The following is a 13417-nucleotide window of genomic DNA, read 5'->3' on the forward strand; positions in this document are numbered from 1 at the left end:
ATTGTATAATATCCAAGGTACACATTTCTAGTAATTGTGCAGTTAATTCTCATATTGTATTTTTAGAAAGTTTTGGAATATTTGTCCTCTCTCCAAATTTGTCACTACCGACACAGTAATAATAATTTAATTAGAAGGGTTATATTGACCTATTAAGATTTTGCTTACATCTAGATTGTAAATTTATATTTTTGCTATTTTATTACATATTTTCTCAGAGGTAAATCAATGTCAACTCAATTTTAAACAATATTTCAAGTGTAAATTATGAGATTTGTTGTATTTTGAATTAAATTTAAATGATTGAATTAAAAAAAAAAGGCAAAAAGTTGATCATACTGATCTCAAAGTTAAGGATTTATTAGTTTGAATATACATTGAATCAAAAACTATCATAACATCTTAGTTGATAATTCAGTATACTTTATTTTTGATAAAACATCCCACGTTTCGGTAGTGACCGCACATTTTCAGTAGTGACTATAATGCTTTGGTAGCGACCACATCACATTACAGAATTTTAATAATACTAATTACTAATAATACTAATGATTACTAATAATACTAAAAAACTACTAAAACATACTAAAATACAAAAAAATTGCATAACTGTACTAAAATTTTGTTTATTTCCTCCAAATATGAGGATTATGTGTTCCCTTTTGTCACTGTGACAATTCTATGGGATAACAATTCATTGATTTCTGAAGGATCATGTGACACTTTATACTGCAGTAATGGCTGATGGAAATTCAGCTTTGCATCACAGAAATAAATTATATTTTAAAGGATATTAAAATAGAAACACACACACACACACACAAGCGGAATTATTCCATTAACATATTTGTTAACTTATTTTTGTCCATCTTTAATGTGACTGAAGAAATGTAATGTAACTGATGAAATTTAAGTAGTGAAAGATTATTTCTCTTCCATATTGTGACATACAGCTGAATAAAATGAATTATTGAAAAAGAAAAAGAATGGGATGTAGACTTGGTTCTACCAATCGGTTGTTAATTGAATTTTGGGATGTGGGCATTTCACTCAATAATGAATGCAAGCTTGCAGTCGATTGCGAGAAAGGGATGGAGTGTAAGTGGACCTAATGTTTGGAGAAGTCTGGCATACGTCACCAGAGAGAGACGTCTAGCGTCTCACTAAAAGATCCAGTCATGACATTTTGATTAAAAATGTCCAAAAAAAGTTTTAAAAATGAAACACATGGATGAATCATTTACAAAAATTTGAATTGCCGACTATCATGCTAAACCCAGGGTCAAGACAGTTCAAGCACTTTAAACGTACCTTGTAGAGTGGAGACACCAAAGCCATTGCTGTAGAGGGATGCGTGGTGGTCTACGTTCTCAGACACCTCTGACTTCTCATCGCCCACACCACTCATTGCACTGGTGGAGCGGGAGTGCTCCTTACTGCGACGCTGGGCTTGGACTGAACAATGGGACAAACATGTCAGCATTACCTCCTCTTTGACAGACTGTTGTCAATCAAGGAAGGTGGCAGATAAATATACATCCACAGTATAGGGTGTACAAACAACAGGTCATTATACAGTTTGGTGGTCATTAAACAGGTGAAGGTGAGTGAAGGACGTCACAACTGCCCAATCACAATCAAGTATTCCCGAGAGCTGTTCAAATAAGGCCTAAAGGCCCCGATATTCTCAAAACGAAATTCCATTTCATTCTTCATTTAGGGGTAAAACGAAGTTTGAAATACGTGTTCAGCGGTATACTGTTAGCGAACATCCCGACGCCACCCACTCTGATGAAAGCAGCATTTAAATGAATATGTAAATATGTGCTACGCGCTTTCCTCAACAAAATAAACACAACAAAAATGTAGAAAACAGCAAGCATTTTTTTATAAAAAGCATTTGATTACAGCAACATGGGTATGTTTGCACAAGCTCTGCAAATTAGCTCTCCCATGATGTCATGTCACGTGTATTTAAATTGCACTTTATTCAATATATTAATCAGCAATATTAAATATAAAAAACAGTATCAGTGTCTCAGAAGCCTAACTTTATTTGCTACTATAAAGCGGCTCTCCACTGTTTTTTTACCCACAGACATCTCACCTCCGAGGACGAAGTGCACCCAGAGAAAAGTTACGTGGGAAAGAAGGCGGAGCCTCAGTGCACACCTCCTATGATGTAATCGTCATGGACCAATGGTAGTACGAAGGTGTTTTGCAGTCGGTACAAACTTTTCCGGAAAGTTCGCTTTGGCAAGCAGTTTGAAACTCCCAAAACAAACACAAAACGAACTTCGTTCTGGCTGGATTTTGTTCGAAATGACATCAGTTCGTTCTTCGATTTCGCTTGAAGTGTATCGGGGCCTTAAAGGGGTCATAGGATGCCCATTTTCCACAAGTTGGTATGATTCTTTAGGGTCTTAATGAAAAGTCTGTAACATAGTTTGGTCAAAATTTCTCAATGGTAGTGTAAAAAACATGCAGATCGGGGGAGCATTCCCTTCAGAAACAAATGTAATCGACTGCGAGTTCAGCGGCTCAGATGTCGGGAGTAAATGATTACTGCTATGTTCATTATTACATCCAACAACAGAACACGTCAATTGCTTAGGAGTCATTCTTGTCTACATCTGCTCCAGCGGTGAAACAATGGCGGACTGATATGGGCTTACATTTCTGCCACAATTCTGCGCGCTAAAGATCGTATTTTGAGCGCACAAAAGTGCATTTTGCACACGCGCGATCTGAGTTTATGGAGAAAATGTTCGTTTCGCAAAGAAAAAAGTATTTTGAGCGCACGGAAATCAATTTTGCATTTAAATTTTTCTTTGCGAAACGAACATTTTCTCAACAAACTCAGATCGCGCATGTGCAAAATGCACTTTTGTGCGCTCAAAATATGATCTTTCGCGCGCAGAATTGTGGCAGAAATGTAAGCCCATAGACTGATGACAGCTCACTCAGTATGAGTCAGTGTCTGAGGTAAGACACCAGTCCAGTCTGTGCTGAAACGCTACTGTCAATCAAACTATCGTGGGAGGGGCCTGTCTGTGTGACGTCACACAGACAGGCATCTGAGATCGGCTCATTTGAGAAAGGGGAAAACTTTTAACGAGATTAAAAATAAACCACTGGGTGGATTTTTATCATTATAGGGTGGTTGTGTACACAAAATGCCAACACACATTTCAGTTCAAACAACTTGTAAAAGTGCATGTAGCATCCTATGACCCCCTTAAGTCCAGTGACAGCAGAGGAGTGTCCTACCTGACATCATGTGAAGACTTCTGGACTGGATGTTGTCCTCGGCAGGGTCATAGTCAAAGACAGAGCCAGGGTTTGTGCGCCACACACGCAGGTCTTTGAGAAAAAGGAAACCTAGTTTTAGTGAATGTCTCATTTGGTTCCTGTGTATATAATTCTTTACATATTGTAAGAGGCATGTTTTTCTATATTTATGGGAAGAGAATTCTGTTTCTAAACTCAAGTGTGTTTAGTGTGCACAGAACACAGCATGTGTCAGCTGACCAGTGATGGTCTCCTGATCGTGCTCCTCTGCACGTCTCCTCTCCATCTCCACCACACGTCTCTGGATGCCGCGGTAGCTGATGTCACTGAAGTCCTGGGTGTTCCTCTTCACGCGCTCAGTGACGGGGTCAGAGATGGTGGGGGTGAAGCTGCCCTTACTCTTCTCAAAGTCCTGGTGGTATCTGACCTGAGAAGACCCACAGACAGCAATACATGAGGCAGGAGACACAAAGAAACTGTTACAGCAAACATCGACATTGAGATTGTCTGACATTTTTTAATGCAACAGGTTGCCCTTCAGATACTATAGAAAAATCAGTTCATTGCAACATGTTGATAAAGGTATGGATTTAAAAGTCATCTTACTCCAGAGATGATACGCTGGGTTTCTTTAACACGTCTCATCTCAGGGGTGTCCAGCACAAAGGCGGCCTTGCCCTGCACCTGCTTACGGAAGCTGTCGGAGTACAGAACCTGGACACGAGACAACACAGCACATACATATTAGAAACCAAATAATTCTGGAATATGAGTATCAAGACCCTGTGGAAGACACACCAGGAAATCAGGACATTAGACAGACAAATGACATGAATACCCTGGGTGTTATTGTGATTTCAGACAGATGAATTAGAAGGGTCTTCAGGGGGCTGGATTAAAAGTAGACGGGTCCCGAGATGAAGGTTTGTAGTGATGATGATCGGTTACAGCATTAAATTCAGAATATGGAAGAGTACAGTTAATATTATTAGCCTCCTACATGAAATGAAGGTATTAGAGCGGTTACATTTACACATGACACACAAACACACACTTCATGTCCCGTGGCTGTGAGTACCGAGCTAATCTGCAATTGGTTCCGTTTGGCCCGCTCCATCTCTGGAGTGAACACCACAGGCGTTCCCTTCGCTGACAGGTCTTTATACAAAACCTAGAGTAGAAAAAACAGCGCCCCCCAGAGGCCAGTCAGACACTAAACACCATGACAGACGCAAGAGTTTTGGAGAGCAGTCACATCAAACATCACACACAACACACAATGAGTTTATATCCCAGATTTAAAAAGAGGAACCTGGTTGGGAAGGGAGTACGACAAATGTGGGATACAAGAGTTTATCTGGTGTTGGATTAAGCAACAATGTCTGGAGTTGAATAATCCCATACATTTGAGCTCACAGCAGAAAGGGGACCTAACTAGGGTGGAATATGATGTGGTCAATTACATTAGATGAAAATGGGGTTTAAGCATTACATTTCATACACTTCAATTGTTTTGCATCAATGATGGGACTGTATAAACTGGAAATTAAGTATACTGGGAGCGTTAATGGGATCAGAGCCACTCTCAAGTAAACCCTAGTGGAGCTTCCACTACCGAGCTGATGTGCTTCTGATTCTCTTTGACCCGCTTCATCTCAGGGAGGTCTGGTATGGCTGTGCCTTGACTCAGCGAATCCTTGTATTTTATCTACCCAAGGATTAATTTCGACATATCAAATAAACAACACAAACATGAACCAAAACAGCTAGAGAACGAACAACCACAAAGATGACATACACAACAATATTAGCTCTGTTGCAAACCCTTAGCCTTCTAAAATTGTATCATAAGTGCCCCAAAGTGGAGTATTTGTACATCTTTACATAGGCAGCTCAACACAAATAGCATAAAATTACATAAAGGTGCCAAAGCTTTCAGGTCAGGAGCGTGCTTATGATGCTTTAAAATGCTTCCAGCATAGGCAGCTTGTTAGGTTTTGGAGCAAAGCAACTGTGTTTAAGGAATCAATATTGTTGTTGATAAACTGCAGGTTTTGTAAAATAAATAAATTTATGGTTTGGTACCCAATTATTACATGAAAGAATCAGTTGCTAGTTATTAGCCTACATCTAAATAAATACCAAGTATTTCTGAGGTTTTTAACAGGACAATGTATGACAGGATTTTGTCACATGAGCTAGACGAGTTATACATATTGTTATAAATGATGGATTTGATGCAGTGATTTATTCCTAGGGTCACTAGAGGGACTAGTATAAACAGATGAAAAAAACATGAATTTCTGAAAAAGCTCTTCCTACTCCCAAATTTTCCTTGTATTGGATCTTTAAGCATGTAGAGGCAATGGGGCAAGAAAGGTACACATTTAAATAATCTTCAAATATTAATGTGTAAAAAAATACAAAACTTTGTTGAAATAAAACAAACCATGAAAACAAAAGTGAAGGAAAAAAAAAAAAAAAAACATTGATCTCTAGCAAGAAAAACAGTTCATTTCAATTGTAATAATATTTCATAATATTACTGGTTTTACTGTATTTTTCACAAATGCAAACAAATGCAGTCTTGGTGAATATAATAGACTTCTCTTAGAAGCCAGAAACTTTTAAACAGTAGTGTATGAACATAAAATAAAACAGTGGAGGGGGACGTTTGGGTTATTTAGGGATGTTTATCCTTAAAAAACTGAAGAAGGGTGAAATGAGACTTTAAAGAATATTAAAGAATGAGAGAATAAATTTGTCTAAACAAGGAGTCTTCTTCAAAGAGGAAAAATACTACCGAGCTGATATTCTTCTGAGTTTCCCATACACGCTTCACCTCAGGAAGGTCGGCTACAGATATGCCTTGACTTAGTGAATTCCTGTATTTAATCTAATACACATTTCAGTCCATTAGGAAAATGGAACTGCTGACAAGATAAAATAAGTCAGAGTAAGACAGAGTATCGGCACATATGCAGAAGAAAAGATAAGTTGAGAGTTTTAAACAATGCAACACTAGTCAAGTCTTGAGACCAGTGTCAAATGAAGATGGATAAATGTATGGGCCATGTTATTTTATGTTATTTAAAATGATGAGAGGAAGTGCCTATTTATTTCAACTCAGTAAAACATTCAAATTATAGCTTGATATTAGATGGCATATATTAAAATGAATGTTTGTTTGATATTACATTTCTTAGGATGCTGACAGAATTTTGATTAAAATCAGGAGGCATTTTGGAGACACTCCAACAGGAAGCAGGGTGAATGATGGGGTCACACCGCAGTGTACCGTGCTAATAGCCTACTGATTGCTTTAACCCTCTCCATCTCAGGGGTTTCAGATATGGCTGTTCCTTGCCCAAGCTCCTCCTTGTACTGGATCTTTGGGATTGTACAAGCATAAGGAGGCATTAACATTTGTTTTTGTTATCCTTTGGGATAAGTAGTTTTCATTTGTTTTGTCTGGAGACACTTCAGAATGTGCCCTTGCAACATAAAAACAGACTAAACATTTGAGAAAACGACAAAGAAACAAAAACATTTCAAACACACATCATTGAAGACAAATACAAACCAAGATGTAAAATATGTAAATAGTAAGGTTGTAAAATGGTTAGAGATATTGTTTAGGATGAAGAAAGGTCAACAGCATCAAATTTGACGATTACCGTTAGTGGCTTTGCTAGTTTATGACTACAAGTTAATGACTATATTAGACTAAGGTCTTAATGACTATATTAGACTTAGGTCTGTTTAGGATATTATATTTACATGATATAAAAAGAGTTAACAAGAAATGTTAACTTGTGGTTGCAGTACATAAAAAAAAGAAAAAGGTGGTGTAAAGCAAGAAATGGAAACAGAAAAAGTCCACAAAAAAAAAAAATAGACCAAATGGTTAGAATGTAGGAAAAAAATATACTCATTAGGCAGTAGGTACCGAGCTGAAATTCTTTGTATTTTCTTTAACACAAAGCATTTCAGGGGTGTCCTTTAGTGCTGAAACTTTGCCCTTACTGTTTTTAAGGTCAAGCTGGTACTGAAGCTAAAAAGAAAAGAGCACAAAGGCAGTCAAAAATTACACAAAAATGCAGCAAGAGAAAACAGTGCAACCAAAAATGTTCAAAATCATCTAGAGAGAATTGCGATATAGACAACTACTGTAACTAAGCCAGCATAAGAAATGTATGGCTACTCTTTTCATATCTGCCTCTCAGTTATATTTCTCATAGACAAACCGGAAACACAGGGACCAAAGACAACAAAGGATACAAATATCACATTTAAGCTAAGATGAATAAAACAGGAACATAATATGGACCGGCGCAAACCCTTGAAGAAACACTTACAGTGCTGAAGTTCTTCTGGTTCTCACGCACTCTTTGCATCTCAGGAGTGTCCAACACAGGCACATAGTGTGACATGGTCTTTTCAGCCTCCTCCTTGTACTTTTTCTATAGGATAAAATACAAAATTGACAATACTGCGTTGACAGAATTGGCAAAATTGAGTTGTTCATGAGATTACACTTAAATAATCAATATCTGTTATAAAACAGAGGCACTGGATAATAGCTTTAAGACTTATCACTTTCCATTCATAAGGTAAAAAACAGCCTAAAACTTTTAAAAAAGTCTCTTTTTTTCATTTTCAGCAAATAGTCAGTGAAAATAGTGGTGATAACCTACAGAAACTGTTCATTGTCAACCTCAAGACGTCAAGCTGAAAATATATGAACTGTTACCAAAAGGTGTCTACTGTGTGAATCCCTGATTTGTCTGAATTTGTAATTTTCTACCAACACACATGCAATTAACACTAAAAAAAGAAGCTTCTTAAAGAAGCAAACCTCGTACCTGGCTCACAATGTTCCTGATCTGCTGAGCGTGGAGGATGTCAGGGGTGTCAATGACTGTGGTGTATGTGGCTCTGTCATGCTCAGCATTCTGCTTGTACTTGGCCTGGAAAACAAATTCAAAACAAATCCATGTATCAATTAATGTTGAAATGTTGATGCTGATAGTTAAAGGAATCACCTCACAACTCAGGGAAACATTTAAATGATGGGTTGAAGATCATTTGTGTACCTGACTGAGGATTTCTGTGGCATTCCTTGCCCTCAAGAAGTCTGGAGTGTCAGTAGCCAAAGCCAACATGCCTTTTCCTTTGATCTCTTGCTCCAATGCTTTCTTGTACTCTCTCTGCAGGAATTGGGCAGACATTATCATACTCATGTGACCATGTGCATATGTTTGTGTTTATCAGTGATATTTACATTCACACCAAGAATCATTCCTGTGGGCTACAAACACAATAAAAAGCAGCATAAAAACTGCAAAGAATAAGAGGATATTAACATCAGAGGTGTAAACAAAACATAAGGGAGGTCATTTAGAACTGGAAGACAAATTGACATTTAGTGGGAGTTCTTTGTGCTTTACCAAACCTGGTTAGATGGCGAACCAAAGGTAGACTCCATTAGCTTGATTAGTTTTCTCATTAGCAAGAGGCAAATGGACTACTTTCTGCCTGATTAGTGTGTTGAGGAGGAAGTGGCGTTGTGGCAGAGGACTGCAGGTAAGATAATACAGCTGAGCTTTAGCCATCCTACCTCACACAGGATCTGAGTAGCATTCTTTGCTCTCAGTAACTCAGGAGTTTCCTCCAGCACTGTAAGCCCTTTACCCTTCACCCCTTCCTCTAGATCCCTCCTGTACTCTTTCTACAAGGCGGAGAAGAACAGAAAGACTGCAGACACATAGCACACACAGACATAGACACAGTACTTGTGCATTACTGCGCTCACTGACATTTCTTTCAATGTCACCAAGCATTTGCTCTGGGTTTGAGATAAAGCTTCACATCCAGAATATAATCAAGGTGCATGTTGTCCAGACACCATTAAAGTAACTGAGTATAATCTACATAGAGCAAAGGCATTGCTGAGTTTGAAAAGCAACCTGATATAGACATAAACAATGTTCATCAGAAATCTCACAGGCAAGAATATTGGCAAAAAACATCGTCTGAGACTCTTTAACATTTACATTCTTTTCGTAGTAGCATTCATATGATTTTAAAGACAAACCCAGATCTAAAGCGGTTAAAATAAAAATAAATAAATAAATAAATAAATAAAATAAAATAAAATGTTATTTCATGTACATGTTCAGGGTAATCAAGATCTAAAGAGGTTATTTTAAAATAAAACAAAATAAAACAGATTTAATGTAGGTTTTAAAAAAAATCAAGATATACGATCATAAAAAATGTGACAAACCTTAATAACAGGGTTCCCACACCTTTTGATCAATGACTTTTAATGACATTTCTAGTCAAAAATGTCATGAGAAATCATTAAAAATAATTTGAAAGAGATTGCACAATTATGCATTACGAGTACTTTTCATGTCCATGACTTGACATGTCCGTGACTTTTTTGAACTTTGTTCATTTCCTTGCCTGGAATCACAATTTCTGAAAACCTGGAAATCCTGGCCCGGAATTAAATTTCCTAATATCTCCAGGTTTTCCATTACTGTGGGAACCTTGTGAAAACAAACATTAAAAGAAAACACGCACACACACACACACACACACACACACACATAGATGTTGGAAGGGGAAGGGAATTACTGAGAGTGTATTACAGCAGAAGGATGGTTCATGCATACTAACCATAACCTACTCGGGTGTAATGGAAACTTCAAAGACACTCATGTAAGGATTATAATGTTTATGTGGTCTTAGTATTATTACCAGGATGGAAGGAAGAATATATAAGGGCTTCATGTTACCTCGCTAACAATTTTTGTGGCGTGTCTGACATGCATCATGGCAGGGGTGACCTCCAACCCAGAGAGGTTCTTTCCTTTCATTGTCATCTCAAAGTCCTTCTTATACTCTTTCTATCCACCGCAAAGATAGAAGAGTGAGAGAGAGATACATGAAGCTTCTGGAATACGAGTCCATGGTCACACTGGTTCCTCAGTCAGTGACATTTTTACAGTTCATGTTTCGAGTATCTTGACATTCACTTAAACTGCTTTCTCCCATCAGTGTGCTGTATCTACAGTGAAACCTTCAAAACCGCTATAAAACTATGAACACATGACACACCTAAATGCCTACCATAAATCCATGGGTCCTGGTTGGAAATTGTGGTGTTCCAATTACTTACCAGCATTACAATATTTGTATCCACACAAAAGCACAGTATTTGAATTCCACTTAGCATTTCTCATTCATTCACACTGGGTTACAAAGAATACTTGAGCAATATATGCTGTTATTTGTTTTGCACTGAATACAATAAGCTTGGGCAGCAGTATTTACCTGACTCTGCAGATGTTGAGCCTCCTTTGCAGTTACGTAAGTAGGAGTCTCGAAATCCAGCATGGCTTTGCCTCTTTCTCTCTCATATTTCTCCTTATATTTCACCTGTATTCAACAAAAGCACAAAGGTGAGGAACATACAAATAGAAAAAAACTTATTGGTTAAGCAAATAATGCTTGTTAAGCAAACACCAAAGTTTTGTTTGCATACTGAATCTTTTTGTACAGTCTGTGCTGTGTTTTTTTTTTATTGGACGTCAATTAATCTGCCATATTATTTTTCTAAGCACTGAGACTGAGAATAGAGTTTACTATAGGATTTACAGTGTGGAAAATTCATTAAAATACAATGGATGTTTATGGTGTTTTTACAATATAAAATGTCTGGGGTTTTAATGATGAAGTGGTGTGTTTTTACAGCTTTGTTCTTACATAATGTACAAATAAGTCCTTGTAAAGCAGTTTACAAGACAAACTAACCCAAACAAATGAAATGTAAGTGATACATAAATCTATTATAGTTGCATGAGACTGACAAGCCTGATGAAATGAAATAAACATGTCCAGTATGTGTAGAATCAGTCTTCGTTTCACACACAGAGAAGCAGGTGATGTCAGCTGCGGAAAGCTCTAGAACTGTATGTGACTTACTTGACTCTGCAGCTCTGAGGCCTCTTTGTGGTGAAGCTGCTCAGGTGTGTCGGGTATCATATGGTAGTGACCCCTACTCTCCTCAAACTTCTTCTTGTACTGGTACTAAAGAGGAACGGCCAATAAAGCAGCTCAATAAAACAAAATGGAAATCCAGTGCTTCATCTCTCCCATGTTAAAAAGGTCAAAAATGACCAAAAAATGAAAAAGTGGGGACAAAAAGAAAAGAAAAGAAGAACGGCTGTCATGTTCATAAAACATGAAGGAGGCCGTATATAGACAATGACACTGATAATGTAATGAGCAAGATGTTGTAAACTTCAAATAATCTAGTTAAATAATATCATATATTTCTATATTATATTAAATATTCTAATATCAAAATGGCTAACCTAACCTGCTTCTCCTAGAGCATTCAAACTACATACACCAGCACAGACCAACAGACAGTTCTTATTTAGTGCGTTACATCTTTTCTAATTCATCAGATGTACAGTATGTTTTACCTATAGCAGGGCATACAATTCCCAAAAAATCTCTTAGACTGTCTTAGATAATGCATGAAGTAATTCCTTCTAGAGTTTTTAAGCTGTTTCCACCAAACTTGACACAGTCCTTCACCCTGTTTTGACTCATTAGGCTTTGTAACCACCTGACAATGCTCTAACAACCAACCAGAATGGCCTAACAACTGTCTAGTAACTGCCTACCAAGCACCCATAATGCTCAAGCAGAACACATTAGCTATAGAAGTATATAAAGCATATGTAACATCCAAACTTCAAATCTCAATTTGAACTGTCCAAGTATTCAATCTACATATCCTTAAAACTTATTTTCAATCAAACCCTTTACATATTTTTTTTCAAACTGAAAGTAAACTGGAGTATTCAGTCTAAGACTTGTAACTTACAACTTCAAACAGCCCAAGGTTTTAAACTACATATGGCCTAAATAACCTCATTTGAAGGTTATCCATAACAATAACCTTTTCAAATGGTTTTTAAATATTCAGATAAAACTGTGTCAAGCCAACGTTCACGGTCTGCTTTGGTAAGCTTTCCTTTTCTAGTTTATATGCACACATTATAATAGAAATAAAAAATGTAGATAGAAAGAAAAAGCCATCCAGGGAAAAGTTCATTAAGATTTAGCAGGGAATGTTGTTAAAGGAAAAATGGGAAAAATGAGATGTTAGAGCGCTTATAGGCACTAGGCGTGTTAAAAAAAAAAAAAAAAAAAAGTGCGAGCAAAAATGGAGATAGTTAAACTCTAATGCTAGTACTAGTATGTTTAAAATCGGATGATAAGGGTCACTACCAAATGATAGCCTGGAATGAGTAAATACTTTCAAATGGGAGCTTTCTATAAGGATGAAAGATGGATCTTGTGATATTACATGAAGATGTGATATTTCACTGTTACAGTGTGTGAGATAAAGCAGTTTTGATGAGAGGGAAATTAAGCCGGCTGTAGAGCTCTTACATCACTGGCCAGCTTGCTAGTGCTCAGGCTGTGCTGCATGGACAGAGACTCCGCCATGTCCGTAACAGGTTTGTGAATCTTCTTTAGATCCCCTTTGTACTTCACCTGCATGATAGATATATGCAAAAATGCACCATGATATGAAACACTCTCAACGTGATATGTGACTGGTAAAATAGTGTTCATTCAATTTTTTTTAAAAGATTGAAGCACCTCGCTTGCAAGATCATTGGCGTCCTTCAGAGTCTGATAAATCTTGCTGTTCTTCAAATCATACTGTGGTCTCTTTCCTTTCATCTCCTTGTCAAACTTCTCCTTGTACTTCAGCTTTTGAGAGAGGACAGTGACATTGTTAGTTGCTGGTAGTGTTGTATTATCTCCATCCAAATTATTATCTCGGAGCCAAAATGCTTGCGAAAGCACAGAGACATGAATATCAAATGAATCGTTCCATGCAGTCATCAGTGGAAAGAAAGTGACACTGAAAAGAGTCTCGTTACAATAGGGTTTCAGTTGGGTCTAATACAGTATGATTCAGATCATGTTCACACTGTACTAGCCCCAAATGGGAAGACCAACATAAAGTTGAGAGCATTCAAAAGCATCACATCAACATATACTATTTGTGGTATTAAAGCTGAAGTGT

General features: G+C 37.3%; 2 protein-coding genes across 5 annotated transcripts in view; both read right to left on the reverse strand.

Moving 5' to 3' along the window:
- The window catches only part of LOC107681779 (nebulin-like), a 13868-nt gene extending 7282 nt beyond the window's left edge, over positions 1–6586 (reverse strand). Inside the window, exons 1-7 of the mRNA XM_016478451.1 lie at positions 6489–6586; positions 4907–4999; positions 4370–4462; positions 3898–4005; positions 3532–3718; positions 3271–3363; positions 1312–1455 (exon numbers count right to left, since the gene is read on the reverse strand). Of these exons, the coding sequence (XP_016333937.1) occupies positions 1312–1455; positions 3271–3363; positions 3532–3718; positions 3898–4005; positions 4370–4462; positions 4907–4999; positions 6489–6533 (763 nt within the window). The 5' untranslated portion in view covers positions 6534–6586. The remainder of the gene's footprint in view (positions 1–1311; positions 1456–3270; positions 3364–3531; positions 3719–3897; positions 4006–4369; positions 4463–4906; positions 5000–6488) is intronic.
- Positions 6566–13417, reverse strand: part of LOC107678501 (nebulin-like) — a 51630-nt gene continuing 44778 nt past the window's right edge. For 3 of the 4 annotated variants that reach the window (XM_016474842.1, XM_016474159.1, XM_016475583.1), the window contains 11 exons: positions 12985–13098; positions 12772–12876; positions 11287–11391; positions 10636–10740; positions 10098–10208; positions 8912–9022; positions 8388–8501; positions 8157–8261; positions 7650–7754; positions 7241–7345; positions 6566–6681 (listed from right to left, as the gene is read on the reverse strand). In XM_016474842.1, coding sequence (XP_016330328.1) covers positions 6574–6681; positions 7241–7345; positions 7650–7754; positions 8157–8261; positions 8388–8501; positions 8912–9022; positions 10098–10208; positions 10636–10740; positions 11287–11391; positions 12772–12876; positions 12985–13098 — 1188 coding nt within the window. In that variant the 3' untranslated portion in view covers positions 6566–6573. The remainder of the gene's footprint in view (positions 6682–7240; positions 7346–7649; positions 7755–8156; positions 8262–8387; positions 8502–8911; positions 9023–10097; positions 10209–10635; positions 10741–11286; positions 11392–12771; positions 12877–12984; positions 13099–13417) is intronic. The other variant, XM_016476311.1, reaches the window with a different exon arrangement.

This window comes from Sinocyclocheilus anshuiensis, unplaced genomic scaffold, assembly GCF_001515605.1.
Source record: "Sinocyclocheilus anshuiensis isolate Anshui unplaced genomic scaffold, SAMN03320099.WGS_v1.1 scaffold277, whole genome shotgun sequence".
Classification (NCBI taxonomy): Eukaryota; Metazoa; Chordata; class Actinopteri; order Cypriniformes; family Cyprinidae; genus Sinocyclocheilus; species Sinocyclocheilus anshuiensis.